The 25,220-nt window shown below is 30.9% G+C and overlaps 2 protein-coding genes and 1 pseudogene across 2 annotated transcripts; 2 read left to right on the top strand and 1 right to left on the bottom strand.

The window, feature by feature from the left end:
* Positions 1-1,026: 1,026 nt before the first annotated feature.
* LOC100802067 (E3 ubiquitin-protein ligase RZFP34) lies at positions 1,027-3,258 on the bottom strand. The gene is given in 6 exon segments (XM_014764595.2): positions 1,027-1,371; positions 1,374-1,428; positions 1,509-1,550; positions 1,664-1,733; positions 2,748-2,835; positions 2,985-3,258. Coding segments are annotated over 5 exon segments (297 nt in total). The 5' UTR covers positions 2,789-2,835; positions 2,985-3,258; the 3' UTR covers positions 1,027-1,282.
* A 6,672-nt stretch (positions 3,259-9,930) lies between these two features.
* LOC100802595 (transcription factor FER-LIKE IRON DEFICIENCY-INDUCED TRANSCRIPTION FACTOR-like) lies at positions 9,931-11,464 on the top strand (annotated as a pseudogene).
* A 1,943-nt stretch (positions 11,465-13,407) lies between these two features.
* Positions 13,408-17,703, top strand: LOC100784752 (superoxide dismutase [Cu-Zn], chloroplastic). The gene is made up of 8 exons (XM_003539745.2): positions 13,408-13,939; positions 14,920-14,981; positions 15,067-15,106; positions 15,217-15,312; positions 15,413-15,444; positions 15,621-15,696; positions 15,972-16,025; positions 17,329-17,703. Exons 1-8 carry the CDS (start codon positions 13,711-13,713, stop codon positions 17,352-17,354), a joined length of 615 nt encoding a protein of 204 aa, XP_003539793.1. The 5' UTR covers positions 13,408-13,710; the 3' UTR covers positions 17,355-17,703.
* The last annotated feature ends 7,517 nt before the right edge of the window (positions 17,704-25,220 follow it).

The following is a 25,220-nucleotide window of genomic DNA, read 5'->3' on the forward strand; positions in this document are numbered from 1 at the left end:
ATTGGTTTGGCCCCTATTGTCAATGCGCAAATATTAAAATATTATTTGTCTCTTTCCTCCAATATTGACATCCACTCTTTTTCATCTACAATGTTTATAACACAATAGAATTACGAGTTGTGTTGTAATTTTTGTATGTAACACAACAAAATTGCAATTTTATTGGGTGACAAATTATGTAATTAATACTTAAGTTATTCTATTTGTCGAACAATGAGAAAAAACAAAAAAAAAGTACAACAGAAGTATAATTTCATTGTATACTGTATAACAACCATTGTACATTCTTTGTTAAAAAACCCTCATTTCTACAATAGAATCGTGATTTCATTATATTTTTTTTCCCACAAATTCAATTACACAACGAAAATACACTTTCGTTGCACTAATGTGGGTATGAAAAAAATATATAACAAGATCGTGATTCCATTGCACAATGTTTTTCGCACCCCATTAGTGCAATTGAAGTGTATCTCTGTTGTGCATTATGAAAAATAGTGCTTTTAAAAATTTTGAAAGATGATAGGAACCAATGACAAATTTGTTGGGACCAATAACAATCCCAAAAAGAAGAGCACATGGATACTCTCAGATCTAAGCAAGATACAGAGATCCTAAAAGAAAATTCAAGTACCTCAAGAGGAGTGTGCTTTCTTTTCACTTTCACCAATTCTTCCCATAAATTATTAAATAATCCAAGACCATCTCATTTCTATGATCCTAATTAATTTTTACATGACACATAATAAACATTTTTAATTTACAGAAAAAAGTTCAATTATGTGTGATGTGAAGATTAGTAGAAATTATGGTTTTCCTGGACTAATGTACGAATTTTTCCCATTGTTATTATATAAGCCTTTGGGCAGTTGCAATGTGATTTTCTTTTAGCACTCCCCTCCTCCAAAAAGAATCCAAAAAACTAATATTGTTCAATCATTTAATATTGTTTTCTTATCTTTTTCACATGAACTTTGTCATATGAAAATTGTGATGAAAAGATCCTCTCCCCCGTCAAACTATATCTTAAATTCTGAACTGTATCGGTTTTTGATTTTGGGAGCTTCGAATCTCGGTGTTCTGAATCTTTACATGATTTTCAGATAATGCCATCATGGCATTTGACAAGGAAGCCTAATTGTTTCTTAGGTTTTAAAAACACCAATACAACACAGCCTAAACCAAGTTTGTCCTCCTAATATCTAAGTTTGATAACTAAAATTTAATTTTAGTGTCGTAACAGAGTAACTCTGCTCAAAAAGAGTTGTTTCCATTCCCATGTTCATCTCACCATTTCAGTCACCCAAGATGAGCTTGATGTAGCAGGTACTCCCTGTATCTGTCTTGTGTTGTATGAGTTGCAATTAAGGCCATAATTTGGAATTGTACATGAGAGTTTACTCCACAATCATTGCAAAGTATCCACACCTGGTTTCATACAAACATTGAGTTAGATATATCTCACAATTCCTAGTACTAAGGCTTTAGAGTTGAGACTTGTTACTTACCATCTTGTTTTTGTAGGTTTCAGGCATTGGAGTTGAGGCAATCTGACCAAAAGTTTTAATTCAAGAATGATATATTATACGAAAACAGAATATATTGATGCAATCATATGCTCTTTAAAAAATTATATATAGAGAACAAATTGGCATCTACATACCAATTCCTCAAGCTTATTCCACACACTTGACATGTCACAGACGGATTTTGAGCAAACGGGACATGAGTACCTGTATCCATTTTCAAAGAATGAATTAACAAAACTGGCTGAATGATGAAGATTGTCTCAAAGGTATAAATAACACTAACTCATGGCTGAACAAAAATATTAGAATTCACATCTTGCTCTATATCACATAAGGAGCAGATATAACCTGAAAGTCAACAAAATGAAATGAAGTAAGTGAGCGAACAGCATCAAATATAGTTTAACATTGTGAATCAATATGATAAGAACCACATAAATATTAGAATTTTATTTTGCTTTATGATCCAAAAATATAAGAAAGGTTAAATTAATGAAATTGCAATCTTACTATATAGAAAAATGACAATGCTTTGGCAGCAAACGTGAAAGTCTAATGGACATTATAGAAAAAAGTACTTTTTAATTTTTATGATCTTCCCCTCCCAAAATGCTCGTTCCACAAGGGTAAGTAACTAGATCATTTGACCAACAAAATCACTTATGCCTTTCAGATTTAGGGCCTGTTTGGGTGTAAGCTTCTCTAGAAGCACTTCTAGAAGAAGAAAATAAGAAGAAAAAAATGAAATGAGATTCTCCAATAGCTAAAATGAGTTTTCCATTAGTTAATTTGTAGATGTCATATCATCTTTTAGAGAAGTTATATTGGTGAGCTTTTAAAAATTAACTCATGGAGAACTTATTTTTGTTTATGAAAAAGTTCATCTCATCTTTTTTCTTCTTATTTTCTTCTTTTAAAAATGCTTCTAAAGAAGCTTACCCAAACAGGCCCTAGTCAAACAAAGAATGGCCGGTCAAGTAGAGCAATTTGAATTAAGACCAACTTTTCTAATAGGCCGACCTACACTGGGAGGAGGGACCATGTACTATGATCGACTTACTCTATCACATTAATGGCCAAGAAAGGTCTTAACAGAAGACTCACATTAATGTGTGAGTCTTCTGTTAACATAACTCAACTGAATCCTAAAACGGTGAAACATTGGCACTCAACTGAATCCTAAAACGGTGAAACATTGGCAAGAACATAAATTTATACCTTAGCTTCATTATGGCAATGCCTACAGTCAAAAACCTCATCACAGCACGGCACTCTGATCTTGCATCTCCTTCTGTAATGCATGCACCTGACTCAAACCAAATGGCAGAAAAAAAAAACATAAGAAAAATCTCTCTTTTTTCATAAAACAGAAAAAAAGGGAAATAAAATCTGAACCATACAACAAAAGCTGGAAAAAACTGAAAATGATCATCATCATAAGACATGAAGAAGTACCCAAAATTCAGAATTTCAGGTTCCATGGCAGAAAGTTGTGTGGGGCTGGATTCAGAGCACTCTGCTACAACAAGACAATGAAATAAAACAGCCTCTGCGGTGGTTTCCATAATAATATTGTGTGCTAGCTAGCTAGTAGTAGTTGTTTGGAGTCACACCCAGAAGAAAAGTTTGGACTTTGGAGTTGCATTTAAACGTTATTATTACTTATATTCTAGAACAACAAGCTCGTGGTCGTGGCACACCGTTTCGCTTATCTGTCTCAATTTTTCTCTGTGTGACGTTATTCTCACAAGCTTTTTTTTTCTTTATATATATATATATATATATAATATTAATATAAAGTATTTATTATTAACAGTCATACATACAATAATTTTTATTTTCTTTCAATTTTTTCTTTACTTTACCTTATCGTATGCGACAATTCACGGTTTTACATAAAAAGATTTATTACTAATTCTAACATGTTTGAATTTGATGGATGAAATGAAACACGGACTCGATTAGCTTGGCTCGGACAAAAATAGAGCTCGGATATTCTGTTCTGTTCCTTCATTAGCAAGATTTTGTCTGCAGTTAATTAAAATCTCAAACATGTACTATACGACTGAAATCTAGATAGGATGCTTGATGAATAAAAACACGGCAAGAGAAATTTTGAGGTAACAAAGATATAGTGGGAGAAGAAAATGGTTTCAGAATTCATTTTCAGTTTGTAGAAATTGTTATACTCCAATACCAAAAAAAATTTGTTATACTCCTTCTTTTTTTTTCAGTTCCTACATTAACCCCTTGTTCTATGATTAGGTTAGCTCCTGTTTTAATCCGCCGTCTATTGAAATCGTATTGTGTCACCGTATTAATGTTAAATTTTATATTTAATCTAATATAAATTATCATATATGTTTTTTTTTTAAAATATCATATATATTATGTCTGTTGACTTTATTATAGTTATCTAAAAGTCATATTAACTTTAGTGATTTATAGCCTTCCAAAAAACAATAACTTATAATTAAATGATAATATAAAATTATTTTTATAAATATAAATCAAAATAAGTTAATCTAGTTACATATAAAAAAGATATGAGTTTGATTTTCATTATTAATATGAACAACTTGTAAGTATATTTATAAGTATTATTGAGATCTGTTCTGAAATCCATCTAAGGTAAACTTTTCAACAAAAATAAAATAAAAATTACACAGTACAAACATTAACATTAAACTCTTATAACTATACGTATTAATAATTTATTGATAAAATGTATGATTGGATGGAAGGTCAAGATGATGATATCTACTCACTGATACTTTCTTATGATTTTTTAATGGTATTCATAAAACTAAAAAAAAAGCTATCCACAAACAGTAAACGTGGCACATAAGAAGTGGTTTCAACTTTAAAGATGCAGGTGATTCTTAAGCTGAGAAAGAATGATGAGGGTGGCGGTAATTCTGTACTCTCTAACATGTCACCCTAAAGCGCACGTTCTTCATCGACCACCGTGGGGAGTGGGGACCATCACCATCCAAAAAAAATATTAGATACATGTATGGGGGGTTAACTGTCTAAGTAACTTAAGTTACATATATAATCAGGAAAAATATATATTATATAAGGTAATAAGAAGAAACTATATATTTCAGTTAACCTTAAAAACTATTTATCATAAATAAGAAATCATTTCATAGTCCATCTTCATTGTGTCAAGCTCAATAAGGAAAGATTCACGCACCCTGAAGTAAAAAATGGGTAAGCATTTTCATATTCAATATACTAGCACAAAGATAAGAACAAATAGGAATATGGTGGTGAAGAAAGTGATGGGATTTACGGATAAGGTTAATAAAAAAGTCAACAAAAGAGGGAGGAATAAGAATAGGATGCCTCAAAATAATGATGATGATTGTGATAGTGGATAAAATAGACGTAGAAGAAAAATGAGTACTAAGAGGAAAAAAAAAATGGTAGTGGTGGGTACAATATTTTTGGAGCTTCAATAATGAAGGAAACGGTTTGCTATTATTTGATATTTTAGAGGGTGTTTAGTTTAATTTTTTTTGTTTTCATTTTCAGTAAAAACAGAAAATAATAATAAAAATGTGTTTGGTTGAATTTTTGAAAACATTTTCAATGAAAATGAAAACAAAAAAATAACCAGAAAATAAAAACAATAAAATTTTGTTTTCAGTTCAAAACAAAAATCTCATTTTGGATAAAATGAAAATACGATGACAAGGAATGTAATTTTAAGCAAATTTAAAAATACAAAAAAAAACAATAAGTTAATATATCATAAATTTTCAGTGTTTTTATTTCCTGAAAATAGAAAACAAGAAATCAAATCAAACATGTTTTCAGAATTCTAATCTTTTAATAATAAAAATAGTTTTTAGAAAATGAAAATGCAAACCAAACACATTCTTAAATTTTCGATGACTAGTGATATATTTTTCCAAAAAATGCATTGAGAAACAATGGAAGGGGAGAAGGAAAAAATAGGCTAATTAATCATTACAAATTTATCTATATAGGAAATATCTTTTTTTTAAGAGAAAATAAAAATATTTCATTTCACCAATGATAATGGGTGAATATGGAAAGGAATACAATGATAATCACGAGAATCAACATGAAATCTTGACGTCCTAACTAGTTTATGAGTTGCAAGATTAATTTGTCTCTTTAACTACACTCACCTCAGAGTTGGTTACAAAAGAAAGCATATGCTTACAGTTTTCCATAATGTCATTAAAATTTGAGATTCCAATCCTACCAAAATCCAAGTGGTCCTTGATCATTTTACAGTCGATCCGTCTCAAAAACCACATTACTTAGGCGCAAAGATTGAATCCATTCAAGGCTTTTTTTTTGTAGTGCAACTGCCTCGGCTACTGGAGGAAGAGGGATACCAGAAAGAATAAGGTGCGTGCTTTGATGAATGAACCATTTTCGTCACGAAGGCAAATACTAATCCCAAAAGATAGATGCTCCTTAAAAATTGCCGCATCAAGATTGCATTTGATGTACCCTATTTGAGGAGGAGACCAGGTGGTGGCTAAATGTTGATTGCAATTGTTGGATGCGGGTTAATATTCTCTCAAATAAATTGATTGCGGCTTTTCCATATGCTCCATAAAATGATAGCTATCTTGTTCTTTTGATGGTCAGGTTGATTCTCCAAGAGTTTGAATGTCAATTCACCAAACCCTTTTTCAGAATTCATTAAAGGCTGAATAGTGTTAGACAAATTCGCATATTGCCAGAATTCTTGAGCTTTATCACATGCAATGAAAAAGTGCCATATTCATTCTCCAAGTGATTCGGGAAGAAACAACATTCATAGGAGCATTCAACACCTTTAAAGATAAGCCTTTGCCTTGTAGTAAATAACCTCTAAGAGCTCTCCAAAGGTCTTATGTGAGAACAAAAGTGTCTATTTTAGATTAATTTTAATGGCACACTTTCAACACCCAATTTTGTTCCATCATTTTATTTATTTATTTATTTATTATTATTATTATTATTTTTATACTTTTTTGCCTTAATAATTATTAGTGTCAACACTCATGCATCGTAAAGCTACTAACTAGTAGTTTATTTTTAAAGCTGAATCGAACTATGCAATCATCCTAGTTATCTTTTTTTTTTTTTTTTTTTTGCAATTTCTAGTTATAGTAATCAATATTAATATACAATAAATTCGTCAGTGTTTCTTTTATTTTATGTCCAGTATTATCAATTATCAATTCAACTCTATATATAGTAACAAAAAGCCCAATTCTATAAAGGCCTAAGGCAAGACCTCGTACGCATCCACTGGGGAAGCCCAATGGGCTCACATTTAAAGAGGAAAAATATTGGAAATTTTTATTTCCACTCCCCCTTTTTGCTAATACACTCCTCTTTCAAATTTGATTATCCAAAAATAGATTTAGACATTATTTACACTCCCCTCTTTTTTGGAATCTAGTCTAACTTGATTACAATTCAATGTCTTGAAGCTCCTCCAACCACTAAGCACAATTGTGCCTACTAACCTTGAATTTTTCATCCTGAATTGTATTGATTTCCACACCAGCACACTTATATCCACACTTTGCATACATATCATTCATTAAAATGCCAATAACGAATACCAAATCCAAAAGACTTAAACTTTGCAAATTCTCGTGTCACTTATTTACACTTCCAAATACAACACTTGCAATTAACCATTATCAGACTTTGCTCCCCATTATCCATATCGACAGTTGTTATTTCATCATCCCTAACGACGTTCTCAAAAGGCTGAATTGCAATATCTACAAGGTACACACCACCATATCATGATTCCTTTACAGAGAAACACCCAACCAAATTCCCTTAAATCTGAAACCACCAAATATAACCTTTATCTAGCCGCTTAACATTATTCTAGACCCCGACGTGTGGAGCATAAACCCAACACGACAAAGGATATGATAATTTTCAAGTACTATTTAACCATTGCCAAGAGAGAATACACATGTATAATTACAGCAATAACTATAATGAGGTCGCAAAGAAATGCTAATCCTAATCAAAACACGCAGTGGGGAGTGTAAATAATTTTAAGAATATGTTTTCTGGTAAGAGGGTATTTTGGGTAAACAAATTTAAAAGGGAAGTGAATTAGGAAAAGGGGAGTGAAAATAGCACTTGCCAAAATATTACGCAATATAAACAATACACATATGATGATAACTATCAATATAAAAAAAATTAATTTCCAACAAACTTTAATCAAGAGTAAAAAAGAATGCAATAGATGATGGTCTTTTTTAATTGTTACATGATACATTATTAAATATTATTAATTATTCTTAATGAATTTTAAAACTTGAATATATATCATGTAGATGAGTTAAGATCATAAATACATTTGATTTAGAATCATTTAATAATTTCTCCTATAATTACATACACGAGATTAAGAAACTAATACATAATTCTAGTGCAAATAGAAACAAAATTCCTATTTCCTATTTTAGGCGCACACAAATATAGAACTTGTCTTACTATGGAATCTATATTTAGTGATTTATGATGATCATGGTTTTAAATTATAGTCCACGACTGCAATTGTGGTCACAAAATAAAAGATTTTTTTACTCATTATATCTGTATTAGGATTGTAGTTGTAGTTGCATTGGATCCATTTTTTACAATTTTCTGTAATGTCTAAGATCACAATGAAACTGTAATTGCGATCACAACGACAATTTAAAACATGACGATGATTATTGACTATTGATATATGTGGCTTATATGGTAAACCCATGAGAAAAATATGTTATTAAAATTGTTGGCATGTGAATATGATTTGGGGCAAACAAAACTTAAGATAAATGTTCAAGGCACGTGTAAGGGTCAGGTCAATGTATTGTGTCCCACACACCCTTGCGTGTCATCCATATTTTTCGCATAACTAATTATGATAAAATAGCAAAGTTGAAGAAAACAGAATTCATCTCAGGTTCAGAGGACTTCTGTTCTTCCTCTGTTGCTATATATGCCATGATATTGATTGTGAGGGAAAACGAAAGGCAAAATTAAGACCAAAACCGTGCTTGCTTATCTCAGTTTAGATTCTCTAAAAGGAGTCAAACATGGAGAATCTAAAGCTTCAGCAATTTGCATTGATCAAGTCAATGAGAGCAACAGAAATAAGAACACTGCAAGTAGTTAGAGTCAGTATCTGCAGCGTTCAATTATTCACTCTCACTTGCATTTTGGAGTTGGTGTATCACAATACATCTTCAGTGTTACAGTAGTTAATTTAAAGCAAAAGCATGATCATTGGCTAACAATATATAAGCTAAACGTTTGGGTCCAGCTTGCATGTAGGTCAGCAATTTCGTAGCATCAGCAATTTAATGTATTATATTTAGTCTCAATTGTTATCCCTTCCTTTCCCTCAGAGTTCTTCACATTTCATTGTTACCACAGTAGATCAACAGACATTGATTGTTCCAATTTAATCAAAGATCTCAAGTTTGAATTCTGGATATACAACTATATTAAATATTTGAAAGTAGAACTTTATGGCCCACAGTGATTCACTCAAGTATGATCGTCTTTAGATGTCTTCTATAAAAAAAAAACATTCAAAATCACAACAGAAGTATATTAACAATATTTTCTCAAAAAAAAGCTTTTCAATATTTGATTCTTTAACTCATCTTCTAAAGACACTGTTAGCATTCTGCTTATTTATTTTATACAATCTAATTTATTAAAGTACGCGAGGAATAACGTCATTATGTTCCAATTGGATTCCGTTCACACACATATTAAGCAGGAAATAACTGTTCTCATGCTCAGAAAGTGACCATCATACCAATGAAGAAGCGATAACACAATTTTAATTAATTGTTACACCAGTTCGGAAATGTGTTCATGCACGGCGGCGTCACTCAGCAAATTAAACAAAACAACATATATCTCTATGCTAACCAGAGTGATATGATAATGTAAACCAAAACTGTGACTAGGTATTTTTTTATCCATTAGAATTGAAGAATATCAAAAGATTTATAATAATTCATACATCTTATTCAAACAATTGAGTTAGAACCCCTTAACAACTGGTGAACATTTCCTAAACTTTATATACATAGTACAGAACTCACATTAGTGATAACAGCAATAACTTATTACTTGTAACACAAAAAAACCCATGATGACCGAGAAAGGAAAAAAAGAAACGGCTGCAATTAACTTCATTAGGAATACAAGGTAATTTTCTAATCAAGTGGAACTTGATTATAATTTTAAAAGATAGAGCTTGGTGTAGCGAGTTCTTATTCTACTCACACCAAAACAATCATATTAATATATAGTTAGCCTTGCCAAGTGTCAAACATCTATATATTATATATTACAATTAGACCACTCACCAAAGTGTACGTCAACCATGGACAAAATGAATTTTCATCAAGATCCTCTAGTGCACATTAAGGACTTTGAGGTGCATGACTTTGTTGAAGATCCCAACTTAGATCAGTTCATCGACTTGATTCGTTGGGAGCATAAAGATGCCATCTATAACTTCAATTCTAAGTCTATCAATGAAGCATTCATTGTTGATAACTCATTCTTGTCACACCCTGCAATCCCATTTGATCACTGCAATAGTAATTCTGTGAATGTTTATCATCCAATTAGCTATACACATAGCTCCTTCTCTTGTTTTGATGGGGAAGCCAAGGAAGAAGGAGGAGGAGAAGAAGATAACATGGGGGATTCTTCTGCTACAACAACCACCACCACAACAACAACTAAAAGTGTTAATCCTAAGCCAATACCAAAAACTGATAGGTCCAAGACTTTGATTTCTGAGAGGAGGAGAAGAGACCGAATGAAGCAGAAGCTTTATGCATTGTGGTCTTTGGTTCCCAACATAACTAAGGTTGGTATGTCCTTATTATTACTGCATATTATAAAATTACAAAAGTTTCATTGTTGAGAAAGCTTGCCCTTGTAAATTTCACGATTCATACAAAACAAACTTGATAAGTGGCTTATTAGTAAATTAATTAATTCTGACATGCTTTACATTTGAAAGTTTAATATAACTGATATATAATACATAAAATTAATTATATGCACAGATGGATAAGGCTTCTATCATTGGAGATGCTGTTTCATATATGCATGAGCTTCAAGCACAAGCCAACATGCTGAAGGCTGAAGTTCAAGGACTTGAAACATCCTTATTGGAGTCCAAAAATACCAAGGATTGATTGAAAACCCCATGAAGGTTCAATTCACCAACAGCAACCGTTCAATCTGCAAGAAGATAATCAAGGTTTTTGGAACAAACCTAGTTAATTCCATAAAATGTTTTTAGTTTTTTCTCTGCCACCTATTGTAACAACTTGAATAATGTTGCTTTGTAGATGGACATGTTTCAAGTGGATGAAAAAGGGTTTTATGTGAAAATAGTGTGCAATAAAGGAGAAGGGGTGGCTGCCTCACTGTGCAAGTCTCTCGAGTCTTTGACAGGCTTCAATGTTCAGAGTTCAAACTTGGCCACAGTTTCTGACAGTTTTCAACTTACATTTTCATTGAATGTAAGTTATCCTCTCCTTGAAGTTTAGTTATCAATCTTTCATTTTATTTTATTAATTAATAGTCTTGGTTTTTGGTTACTGATTTTGTCAATGATGTGCTGAAACCAGGCGAAAGGCCCTGAGCCAGAATTTAACCTACCCAACTTGGAAGTTATGGGTGACTGAAGCTTTTGTGAACCAAGGCTTTGAATTCATACCTTTTTTATGCTTGACTCTTTCAATTTATAAACTGTAATATTAAGGTTGCGTTATAGCTATTATGATGAGACATGAAGGTCTACAATATATATACATGTATCTAGGTGATGGTAAGTGGTTAACTATGAGCATTGACATGTCACATATAACTCTTTATTTTGAGCCATTATTATCAGATAATAGCCGTATCAATTTTTAAGAACCAATATTAGTAGAATGTGTATGAAAATGAATCAACCCTGCAAAGACATTCACTTGTTTATATTGACGCCTGTGTTTATCTCAAAGGATATTAAAATTGTTAGTTTAGTATTACACTTTGCAAGACTTGTATAAAAAATTGTTATCACAAGTACATTAAAAATAGTTTTCATGTGAAAATTTATGTGTTACATTTTGTTAGGTTATAAGTGTGAGGTGAAGTCTTACATTGAATAAAAGTGAAAAGGTTAAACATGATATAAGTGAGGAGAAGACTTATAAATTTAAAACTCAAATTTTTGGATTAGAATGTGACAACAAAAATCTTTTAAAATAAATTAAAACAACAAACATATATTTTAGCCTTTATTTTATAACTTAAAATTTTAAAAGATTTGATCGGTGAAGGTGATGTTGGTGCTGACTTAAACAACTATATCATTAAGGGGGAAGTTAATTTACATCTTGGAATATTTGTAATACTCCAATTAAAGTTTTCATATTGAGAAACAAATTTCCTTCTTCGATTTTTTATATGAAAATTTAGCGTCAAATGAAAATTTCACATGAAGACACAACGTACAAAATACAGAGATCCGTATTTATTCACTTTTATTTACACACACAAAAAAATCATTTCACTTTAACGAATTTTTTTTAACTTATATTATAAATACTGTAAAAAAAACTTATATTATAAGAAAATTTTCTCCTCAACATAGTATCTCAAATATAGAGTCATAAGATAATTGAAGAGAAGAACATAGGATTCAAGTGATAAGAAATTATGAGTTAATTTGAATTCTCTTACTAATATAATATACTCAAATGCTAATATTTAGCGATAAAAAACATAATATCTCACATTCAAATCTACGATAAAATTATATGAAGTTATAGAAGTTTTCATGCCCCTTATACTTTTTATATTAAGCGATTATACTTTTTATTCAATAAGAAAATTAGGTTTCGGGTAGAAGGCAAGTCGAAAGCTTTCTAAAATTGGAAGACGTTGTCACATTGAGTAAACATCTATTTTAATTCCTAAAATTTTAACACGTTATTACATTACTTCCTAAGTCGAAGGAAATATAAAAGTCCCTAAAAATACAAACCAGCAATTACATAAGTTTAAAATCAATAAAAAATGTGTGATTTAAATGATAATATTAATATATATTTAGAGAACAAAATAATTGTAAGCCGTTAAGAATAAAGACTTATTTGACATTTTAAGAACAAACGTTAGTATTTTCATTAATATGTTTAAGTAGCAATGTAGGCTTTATTTTTTGGGTAAAATATGTTAAACATTTTTATAAAATATTAATTTTAGCCTTATAAAATATTTTATATTAATTTCATCATTGTAAAAATAAAATATTTTTTTTGTTGGTCCTAATAATAATTCAGTTAGATAATTTTCTTACTCTCTAACAACTTAACTATTCTGTTTCTATCTTTTTAAATATACTCAAAAGACATTCCAACGTTACTTCATCTCCTATTCTCATTAGAAAGTGCGAAAAGATCACCAAGAAAATAATGAAAAATTATAATTTTTAGAGGATTTTTAACCATAAAAAATTATTTAATTCTTTTTAAAAGATTTTTAGGTATCATAAATTATTTAATTCATTTGTAATCGAATTATACGTGTAAATCTTTTTCATATTATTGTTTAACGGAGTTATCATTAATGACAAACAAAAACATATTTTATTTTTACAAAAATCAAAATAATACCAAAAAAAATTATGAGAACAAATTAATTATTTTCAAATTTTATGAAACCCAAACATATTTTACCATAATTTTTTTTTTGGTTCATGACATGCCAAAGTATGCTATTTTAATCACCTTGGAATGGGAAAGCTCTCTCCCTTCGCATGTTTGAATCTTTTTCCTCAATAATCAATATTGTTGGGAGAGCAAAGCAAACATTTATTCTAATATAATTTTGCACGCTTTAAAGAATTTAGTTTCTAATTGTTTGCGATGCACAGATTTATAAGTTTGGGTAGTTTTCTTTTCTTTTTCTCAGTGCTAGAAAAAAACTAAATTTAAGAAGCAGACAAAAAGCAAAAGGTCTAGAGTGTGGAGAGTAAGCAGTGGCTCTGTGAGTGAGTGAGGATTATATAATTTGCTTTCACCACCAACCAACCACAAATTCACACACACATATTCTTTGTTGCAATATCACAAACACCTCGTCCGTCACAATGCAGCTAGCTGTGGCGGCCAACGCTGTCGTTTCACCGTCGCCGTTCCGACCTCATCCCCTTCTCCGGTCATCCTTCTCCGGCGTCTCCGTTAAGCTCACTCCCCAATCCATAACGTTTTCACGCTTGAAGCCCCTCACCGTCTTCGCCGCCACCAAGAAGGCCGTCGCTGTCCTCAAGGGGACCTCCGCCGTCGAAGGCGTCGCCACTCTCATCCAAGAAGACGATGGTTCGTCCTCTCCTTTCCTTAGCAATAATAGTTTTAATTATAAAATGGTGCCAAATGCACAATAATGGAACTAACTAATGTATCTTCAAATGAAACTTATTAGTTATATAGTTGTAATTAAGGATATGGGACTGGTTACTTAGTTCTTTGCTATTGTTTGGTAGATGTGTTAAGTTGTTCTACTTACAAGAGAACTGCTGCTTTTTCGTTTGAGAAATTGAAATTTTATAATTTCTTTGCAAAATAGAGAGAGAAGAGAGAAAGTGTATGATAAGATAGTTGAAATGATGATGGAAAGAGTTAGGAAGAAAAAAGTAGTGCTAGTGTTGTCGAAAATTGAAGTATGGATAATGTAACTCTTTTCATTATGGAAAATGTTAAAAGTCGTCCCAATTTTGGAGTGGATAGGTGTATGGAAGAGAGAAAAAGTAAACATGTGATAAGTTAAGAAAACACAAAGGTTGAAGAAAAATAGGATGGAAACAGTGGCAGATCTAGGACTCTGAGTGGGGGCAATTTTTAAAAAAATAAAAAAATTATCACATATATGAAGATGAATACATATTACATAAATAAAGATATAAGAGTGAGAATATGTGATAGTTGGGTTCAAACACGAAGATAAGAGGTACATAATATAAAGTTTTAAGATAAATATTTGCATTTTACTAAAATAAGAGGGTCCATGTACTTACTCTCACATGTGAACAGGTAAGGAGGTTCAAATACATAAAATTAGGCGTGCAAAATATAATATTTTAGGACAAATAGTCAAATACTAGTAGTTTTATTGAAATGAGGGGGTGCATTTGCCCACCCTCACTCCCAAATAGGTCCGCCGCCGGATGGAAATGAGATGGAAGGGAAAGTGAGTAACCAAGTGTGTGTTTATAGTTAGCTTTTTGTGATGTTTCAGTGTCAATTGTTGCTTTCATGTGCTGACTATTGACTAACTAGCTGTTTCTGTGTGCCATGAGTAGGCCCGACGACAGTTTCTGTTAGCATCACTGGCCTTACTCCGGGGCTTCATGGTTTTCACCTAGTGAGTGTTTGCTTCCCTTCTTACTTCATACCCCTTCCTTTAAAATGTTTTATTTTTAAATCCTTTTTATCAATTTTACTTGCAGCATGAGTATGGTGATACCACAAATGGGTGTATATCAACAGGTAAGGCTGCCAGACCTTAATTTCAATTTTTGCTTCTTTTTTTTCTTTTCTTGCCGTGGTTCGGTTCAATAGAGTAAGTTACAAGGGTTTGTTTCTTGAATGACTTTCAGGAGCACATTTTAATCCTAATAACTTGACACATGGTGCTCCTGAGGATGAAGTCCGTCATGCGGGTGACCTGGGAAACATAGTTGCTAATGCAGAGGGTATTACTTCTTTCCTTTCTCATTTGTCTTCCTCTACTATGTACTTCTTTCTGGATCCTGGACCTGCTTATGTATCATTTTGTCAATTGTTTAAACACAGGGGTTGCAGAGGCTACAATTGTGGATAATCAGGTGCTCTTTTTAATTTGTTTTTTACATAATAGTAGTAGTTGTTCTTTTGATACGCATTTATCAAATCATGGGTTTTAAGCCTGTGGGTCTTAATTCCGAATCATTTTGAAGTTTGAACTATAATTCCTTTTTGAAAGTAGCTAATCATGTTGTATTGTATGGCATCAAACATGCAGATACCACTCTCTGGCCCTAATTCAGTAGTTGGAAGAGCCTTGGTGGTCCATGAGCTTGAGGATGACCTTGGAAAGGGTTAGCTATTTCATTTTAATATTTATTTATATTTGCCTTTAGATCCTGTGCTGTGGACAAAATTACTGTCACAAGCTTCAGCACTTGTATTTTACCTAAGTAAACAGTAATGAATATGAACTTATCATGGGAGGAATGACATGAATTGGTCATTTTTCTTGACATTTTATATCTATCATTGCAACTTTAGTCTTGTGTAGTATGATATTGATGTGTTAATCATAACTGGAGTATTTTTACTTTGGTCTTATCTGCATTTGCTTATACTTTTGTAGGTGGGCATGAACTCAGTTTGACAACTGGAAATGCTGGTGGAAGATTAGCGTGTGGTATGAAAAAAAATATAAATTCAATCAGTTCTATGCTTTTCATATTCACCTATTCATCCATTCCAACATGATTATATATATGTTATTTGATTTACTCTTTGCCTCAATGTTCCCAGATGAACTATTGTCTATAACATCATGATCAATTTGCATTTTTGATAAAAAGCACAACGATTTCCTCACAAACTTGGTTTGATAAATAATGCACGATGTTGAATAATATACAGACAAGCTCTATACTAATTTTTGAAAGTCGTGCACTTTAGTCTGTGCTACGTAAGCTGGGTCATGATCTATATCGGAGATGAATACTATCTATCAACTACCAAATTGAACAGAGACATGATTTATTGACATGCATATGCTGCTAAATGTTAGTTCATGCACATAATTGATGTAGAGAAATGGTGACTAGAGATCTAGAATATCTTTGTATATTTGCTTTCAGATCTATGACAACGATATAACTAGGGTTGTCCAATTAAAGCAAGGAATATATTTCTAATTCCTCATTTTCTTGCCTCCTTAGATATAAATATAGGCTAGAAATCAAATTTGATAAATTTCATGTTGAATGATTTCTGTATCCTGCATTTAAAAAGGAAATTACAAGCTTGAATACTTGTAGTTTTCTGGCAGCTTAGTAGTGGTTGTATTTAAACTTATTAATAGATTGATGTATATATTACTATGAATCAAACTTGCAGTTTGTGATGAAAACATTTGGTGTGAAAAAGCTTTAGGAAGACTTATCATCTCTAGGGCATTGATTATCCCATTGAATGCTAGGCTTGGCATTGGGGCGGGTAGGCTGCTAGGACAGGTTTTTCACAAGCCAACCCCACACTGCCCCTTTAGGGATTAAAACCTGAACTTGCCTTGCAAAAAAAATATTAAAACCCGCAACCTACCTGTCTTACCCTGCCCCTCACTCATGATTATTTTAAATTATATATTTATTCAATAGTTAACCACAATTGTAAAATTAATCTATTATTTCATGTTAAATGACAATATTAAGAATAGTTTTTAAACTAGTGAAGATAAGTTAATATAATTTCCTTTATTAGTAACTTAGGCAAGCATAATGTTAAGTTAGATAAGGGATTAAACCTGCGATGTGCAGGGTGGGTATTGCTGGTCAGGGTGAACTTGTCAAGCTTATTCAGTAGTCCAATTTTCAAAAGCTATAGCTGATTTATATGTCTGCTATTTTTATAATGTTTATACTCCAATCGATCTGTATTACTATAAACTTTATGTTTCTCGTCTATGACAATGCGTTGTGCTTGCATGTTTGCAGGTGTGGTTGGTTTGACTCCAGCATAAATAGTGAAGCAAATGTTTTTGTAGCAGTCGTGTTATTTTATCTGATGTTATGTCTTCTGTGAAGCATGATGACTCACGTTCTTACTTTCTTCAGTTACCAATGCAAACTGTAAAGCATAATGTCCTTCTAAAGATGAGTGTGCAAATGAATCGTGAAAACATGTTAGTCCTTTACTGGAGATTCATCATGCAGTCGAGTGTGTACTCCCCAATAAAATTCATCATGCGGTCAGATGTTTATTCCCCAACGAAATTGATTTGTGTAGTCCTTGTTGCCTGCTTGAGAAAGAACCTATGTTAATATTCTATATTAATTATGCAAGTGCAACAACTGGTTACTTGTGTCTAACTGTTCTTTTTCCTCACTGAGCTATGCTGCAAAGGACTCTAATGTTCATATAATCAGTTGGGGTGCAGGATTTTCCCTTCATACCGAAACAGGAGTAAGGATACGTAGATGAGAACTCGAGTGAAATGTTTTAGGATTCATATCTTACTGGCACTCTTGCAGGCTAGGCTAGCTTTCCAATAGTAAATGGACCATCGTTGGAAGTTTTTTTTTTTATTATTTAATTTCCTTAGGAATTAAAGAGTGCTAAGTGATTTATAATAATTTACAATCATATTTAACCAATTGAATTAGATTCTCTTGACGGTGGAAGCTTGTTGTTAAGCCCGATAATAATATTAATGATTAAATAATAAAGACAGGAACTTGCTTGTCTTGCAAAATGGTTCACGTCAGGTGAAGAACAATAAGCCCCAACTAACAGAAAAGGTGAAGATGCATGAATGAAAATCCCACATGCTAACCAATACGGGTGCTCGTCTAATTATTGTTTTATTCAGGATTTACATGTTTCAACTCACTAGTATTTGCCCCCAATATACTTGGAATATAATAATTTCTTAGTACTGCATGTGTTTGGATGATCTACAAAAAATTGTAATTTTATTAAAGTTGGAGCAGGAGGCATTGCCCTCCCTGAGGAAATAAGACTAGATGCCGAACTTCTACTATAATATTCGTCTTCCCTCCTAGTTACTGTGTATCCAATGTTAAATTTTAGCTGGTCACTAACAATTGGCTAGGATTGGTTCTTGTATGTGTCTGAAAGCAATTTACAAGAGTAGAAATTCTTTAATTTTTTTTTTTTTTGAAAATTTCGAAAGTATGAAAGAGGAGAGGATGGTTAGAACCCGAATGGACAAGTGGCCCTCATGGGCTCTGTTTCTATGTAGCATGAATGTAGACGGGCTTTGCTTCTCTGTTCATATATATCATGATGAGTATTGACAAAAAAAAAAGATTTATCGTGGTGAGGGAGAAATTATTAAATGTAGCGTATCATTGTTTAAGGTTGAGAAAAAAATGTAATTGGAGTTTGCATAATTTTCTATAATGCTAAATTCGTAAAAAATTGAATGGAGTGAGCATAATTTTACCTAACGATGCATGTCATATAAATTTTCACGTTAAAGGCCTATCAATTTTATGGCTTTAGAGTTGTCTCTGTTAGCAAAATGAAATCATGTGGCTTTGGAAAGTTTATTCAAAGTCTTTCCCCATTATTAATCATGAGTCATCGCTACTTTGCTAGTGACTACCTTTTCTAGTTAGCGGTTGGACTAGTGATGTTTGTAGAATTTTACAATCACAAATTTGCACATACAGTATAACAGCTTGAAGTTTGTGTAAGTTTTTTTTTTTTATTTTAAAAAAATGATAACTAATTACACATGCGCACGCACGCTTATAAAAGGAGCATATTAAATAAGAAAGTAAGCCGTGAGATGAACTAATTATGAATGTAAAATCATATACAGGGGGTAAAAAATGAACTATACAAATTGAAAAAAAAAATTGAACTGCACAAGTAACATCGTCATTATTGAGCCACTTGGTTAAATTTTGGGTGGAAATTTGTATTGTATTTTAATTTCAAAATTAATTCAACCACACATTATTGAACTTTTATGTATGGATCAATTGGTATAAGATTGTTTCAGTTTAACTAAAAGTTTCAAATTCAAGTCATAGATATATAATGAGATTAAATACTTGTAAATAGAGTTTCACCTTGGATAATAATTCTGTCTGAATGAAACATGATTGTCTATAATTAAAAATCCTTATCATTTTAAAAAAAGAAAATTATTGAACACTCTCCAGCTAAAGTCTTAACCTATCTACTCGCAGTCTATCTTTCACCTAAATTTAATAAATGGATCCATATGTTCAGTCTATGAAGTAGGAACATCTGCATGCCATGTGGCCATTTTGTGGCCTCATATTGATTTCACCTTTATTAACACTTGCGTTATCGCACCTTGTCTTATTCTTACATATATAGAGTATACTATTATATCAAATTAAGTGAGAGAAGTACACGTGCCATTGCACCATGAGCAGGAGGCAACTGGTCTGGCAATTTATTTTTGGTAAAAAGCAATTTCTATTTGTCCGTAATAAATAAATTATGGTTAGGTATGGACATTGGCTAATGGCTATTGGTTTGCATGTTACACTTAGATATTGATGCATGGTGTGATGGAGAAAAAGGGTTTTCTCACGAGGTTAGCATTCATTCGGTTCAAGAGTGGAAGATATGTAAAAATTAATATATCACTTATGTATGAACTAATAAATAGTTAAAAATTAAATTATAATTAAATTAAATAGAAGAAATTTTTATAAATAACTACTATGTGATAAGACTAGTGAGTATAAAAAAAGTGAATACCCACTAATATAAAATAAGATGATAAAAAAATATTTTTTTAATCCCCCAATCATAAGAAAAGTAAAAAAAATAAAGAATTATAAAAGAAACGAAATATTATTTCTTTCATATTCAAAGAAAATAAAATATACTGAAAACAAGTTTTAGTATAAAAACAAGATATGTCATGTTGATATATTATTTTTAAGAATCATATATTTAAAAAATTTATTAATTTTTTATAATTATTAATATAAAGAATCCTTCAATATTTTAAAAAAAAAATCTGTAAATGGTAAACTAACACAAGGAATTAAAGGAGTAGGCAGTGAGTCAATGTCGTTGAAAGAAAGGATTTGCCGACCCGTGACTTACTTCCCTTGTCTCCACTTCACTTGATCACTCTCCAGTTTTGAGACTTCCACTTCCACTCAATTAAGTACCACTCCAACGTAACACCGATCAAGCTAGAATCAGTTAATTCACTCATTAATTTATTGTAACTTTCAAATTAAGATCATAAGTGGTTGGTTTCAAGTGCGGATTTACTAGTTTAATTTTTATCTATGTATCTATATTTCAACGAATGAAAATTATAAAGAGTAAACTTTATCACTTCTTTATGATTCCACCATTATAACTTGAGAGTTAATTATCAACAACAACCAATTAAGTCTTATCACCCACTGACTTGAGTGAATTACCATAAAAAACTAAACTGTTAAAGAGTTAAAAACAAACATAAATTTTTGTAACACCTGAGAACTATATATATGTTATCCAACAGTGGATGCTAAATTTATAATATGCACAACAGGAAAAATCTGACAATTTTGTTGAATGGGTTCTAATATTTTTTCATACAGATTTTGACCTAAACATTTAACAATAACGGATATATTTCTAATTGTATCATTAATATTTTTAAATTTTTAATATTTATTAAACTTGAACTTGACTTAGTTCATAATTATGAATATGTAATTCACTTATTTTCTTGCTATAAGCCAATTATAAATAGGGTCTTACTTGTTTGAATGATTTGACCTAAAAACTTACTTATGCGGTTAAAGGACTCACTCTATAATTATCATCATATAAATCCTAAAAAATTATAATGTCAAGACCATATTGTCTTTGTCCTATGCTTTGTTATCAAAGATCACCAAACCCCCAACACCACAACAATAAACATGACCCAACCGCCAATCCCACCTAATCTTTTTAAAAGCTTAACATGATCTCTTAATCTACTTAAAGCAAGCTTATAGGGATTAAAATAGGCCGAATGACCTATTAGGGATTAGATATTTAAATAAGTCAAACTATAAACTTAAAAATTAGGCTAGGTAAACAAGACAAAACTCAAACTTTGTAACTATGAATCAAGTCAGACTTAGACCTACCAAAGCCTAGGTATTAATACGGTTCATTTCAATCCTAAGTGTTTATTTCATATTAAAGATTTTAGATAAGTCTATTTTGCATGTAAATATTAATTTATTTTATATTAATATTTAATTTAAGACTTCAATTTTTGTCATCATTGAAAATACGTTACTTTCTTTTAATTTTTTTTAAAGTAAATTATATTTTTCATATTTGTAATCTTATAAATTATATTTATTTTAGTTTTAGTTATCATAATTTTATTTTAAGTCATTATTTACTCGACACTTTCTAATATCTAAAAGACATAAGTGACATGATATTTTGGCTAAGGTGATACTTGATAATATCATTATTTGTTGATATGACACTTGTTGACATCAACAATTTTAGTCGTGTTATTAACTTGGGATGATAAGGATTAACGGAAAAAAATGATAATTTAGGGATATTTTTTAATTTTTTTTACAAAAGACCAAAATAAAAATTGAGCTAATTATAAAGTCAAGTGTACATTTAAGCCTTTACATTTCTAAAAATGCATAAAAACAAAATTTCTATATACGTAGTAAAAAGAACAAGAATTTTTAATTAATTAAATTTTATATGAAATGATTATGATAACAATTTAATCTAGACATTGTAACTTTTTATTAAAAATTTGTAAGATTTCCCTTTGATGCAAGAAATAAATTATATTAGTTCACTTTTTTATTTCATTTGGTGACCAAAAAAAAATTGAATATAATATTGAATAATTTAAAAAATGTTTGAAGTTAGATGTTTATGACATTTTCAGGCAATTAAAATTGCAAGTATGTATCTTTATATTCTTTGTTCAGTGGATTATATAGCAATATTTTGATAACAAATAAATTAGAAGTAACTTTTGATAACAAAAATAATACTTTATGCATGTATAATTTATTTTTATATTTGTTTTGGCAGCTGTTGGCCTGTTGCTATATTCTTTATATGCACATATACATATATAGAATGTCTTAAGTAAATTACAATTTTGCCGTCGAAGCCGGTTGCTTCACAGACAACCGAGAACATTATTGTGTTATGTTTAATTATTCACATAATTTTGAGTGAGAATAGTGATTAGCTAAAATCTTTCTCAAAACGTACAGCAATTTCAGAACTCATAAAAAACTTTTAACATTATTGTATACTTCTACCGTGAAATGATGTTATGGAATTATTGAGTGCAACCGGGAATATAGGAATTGTGAAATAAAAACAAAGTGAATAATGCATAGTTTTAGTTTGTTATAATTAATAATTAATAATGTAAAATAGTGGTGTAGTATGCTTAGTTGCAACGAACCATTTGTCTTTTTCGTCAGGAGGTGGAGTGAGTGTTAGGTTTACTTACCAGTTTTCTGTGTGCTGTTCAATTTGACTTTGGTTATAAGCAATGCCAAGCTGCTTCCATTGTACCTGCCCTTGCACAACTAGTACCTAGCTAGCTATCAATCAAGTACACTTTTCATGAGTTGCACACACCTTATTTAGCACGTAATTAAATATAATATTTGCTTATATATATGTTTGTCAGTGCTGGAATTGTTAATTTGTTTTTAGATTATTCCTCCAAATCCAATCATATTGAGGATATATCCAAATTAATATATGTATATATATATATGAACATTTTTTTAATAGTTTCATCATTCTAGCTAGGTTGTTATATTTTTCTTAGCCACTAGAGAAGGAAAGTATTGGCTAACTTGACTTTCCCCTTTGTTGAAAGCTGTAATCTGCTTCTTTATCGACCCTTCCGTCTTCTCATTTACCCTTTTCTTCACCCATCTGCAGCACCAGCAAATAAAAATAGTAGTCTCATAACCTAACAATTAATAAAAAGAGTTTTTACACTGTGATTAATTGTTTAATCAGGAATTGTTGAGAATAGTCTCATATGGGATGTTTAACAAACTTGATAAGTGCTTATATAATTGGATAAGTCACCCCATTATGAATTCTTTTTTAAGGAAATCTTTCAAATGTCTTTGTTGCACTATAAATTTAATAGAAATCGTTATATATATATATATATATATATATGTTTATGGATGTTTATGAAAATTATTTAAAAGTCAGGTTTATTATAGTTTGTTATTAGTTGTCATATATTGTGTATTTTTTTACATTATTTATCTTTATAGAAAAACTAAACTCATTAATTAAATAAGTGCAAGAATATCCAAGCACCTTATCAACTGGTGTAAAGTTGTTTTGGCTTGATCAGAAATCTCGGATCAAATTATAAATATATAATTATATTAAATACTTAATAAAGAATTTTAAAGTTCACAATAGTCTTATCCAACTTAAGTATGATTGTCTTCCATAAAAAATACCTGCTATCTAGACCTAAATAGAGCAAGAATTCTGCATACAAGCAATTGAGTTAAGCAAGTAGCAAAAAACAGCATCGTTCTGGTTGCCCCGGAAAAATTGGTGAGAGGAAAAAGAACAAAGCTACTATATGCCAGTGAAGTGGGAATTTTCCCAACTAGAAAATAAAGTGGTTTTTTTTTTCTTGGGGCATGTCACTGTCTTGGACCGCATGGGATTGGCATGGTTAACTAATATTATTATTGTGGATGGTATGAAAATTTTCGTTTTCAGAGGCAGTTCCGTTCACTTCTGACCAAGGAAAAATAACGAAATATATAAATATGTTTTGTTTGTGATAATGTTATGTATACATGTAGGTGCTTTAGCTGCAACCAATTAACTTGTTTGTTCTCATGAGTGGTTCACAAGCTTCTCTCACTCAGTGACGTGTGAACTGTTAAAGACTTAAAGTGGAGTTGGAGTATTAATTCCACTACTTTCAGTGTCTCTGTGCTGATTACTAGTGTGGGTTAGTGTCTCTAGCTAGTTTATCACTTACTATAATATACTCCGCATAACCTTCAAACACCGGCATATAGTCCCCCACTCCCTTCTCAAGAGCGTGCTCTCAAATATCCTTAACTATTTTCTTATTGCAAATTAACAAAATAAATGAAATCCATCTATTCTAATATACCCAAATATCTTACATTGTTCAGCAATTGAAATTAAGGATGGTTTATAAACACTTTTCTCTTTTAACCTACTAAGTGTCTGGACAAATCAGTTAAAGCTTGTACACATTAGTTTTATTTTTTATGCAAATTGTTCATCAATTTTATAAATAATTAATTTTAATTAGCAATCTGATTTATTATCTTTAGTGTATGGAGTTTCTCCTTTTTTTTATCCACAAAATTTGAATCTTAGATTTTGTTTAAAAAAATTCAAATTTAGTTTTACTTAAACTTGCAATATATTGGTGCTCATACAAAAGATTAAACAAACAATAATTCAAATGTGTTGAATCTAACAATGAAGCGGACTTGAGATAAGATCTATTTTATTTTATAACCGCATGTAATTAGTTTTGAATATGTGATCTAAGTGCAGTATGAGATTCTTGTCATCTTTCTTTTTCTCAGAAAATGAGAACTCTCTCTTTGACAATTGAGCAGTCCTTATCATCTAATTAGGTAACTAGCTTGCTAGGAGGATACGAGATAATATATATATATATATATATATATATATATATATATATATATATATATATATATATATATATATATAAAGATGGACTTTTCCCCTTTTTTTTAATAACTGGCCGGTTTTGATTGGTTAATTTCTTGCATTTGCATTTGGTGGGTTCCTTTATTTATTTCCCTTTCCTTAATAAGGATTA

Source organism: Glycine max, chromosome 12 (genome assembly GCF_000004515.6).
Source record: "Glycine max cultivar Williams 82 chromosome 12, Glycine_max_v4.0, whole genome shotgun sequence".
NCBI lineage: Eukaryota > Viridiplantae > Streptophyta > Magnoliopsida > Fabales > Fabaceae > Glycine > Glycine max.

Excerpts from the sequence above, each read along its gene's own strand:
- LOC100784752 (XM_003539745.2), top strand. The coding sequence starts at position 13,711 with ATGCAGCTAGCTGTGGCGGCCAACGCTGTCGTTTCACCGTCGCCGTTC. Across the intron at positions 14,982-15,066 it reads GGCTTCATGGTTTTCACCTA|CATGAGTATGGTGATACCAC; the intron begins GTGAGTGTTTGC and ends TTTTACTTGCAG. Across the intron at positions 15,697-15,971 it reads TGAGGATGACCTTGGAAAGG|GTGGGCATGAACTCAGTTTG; the intron begins GTTAGCTATTTC and ends ATACTTTTGTAG.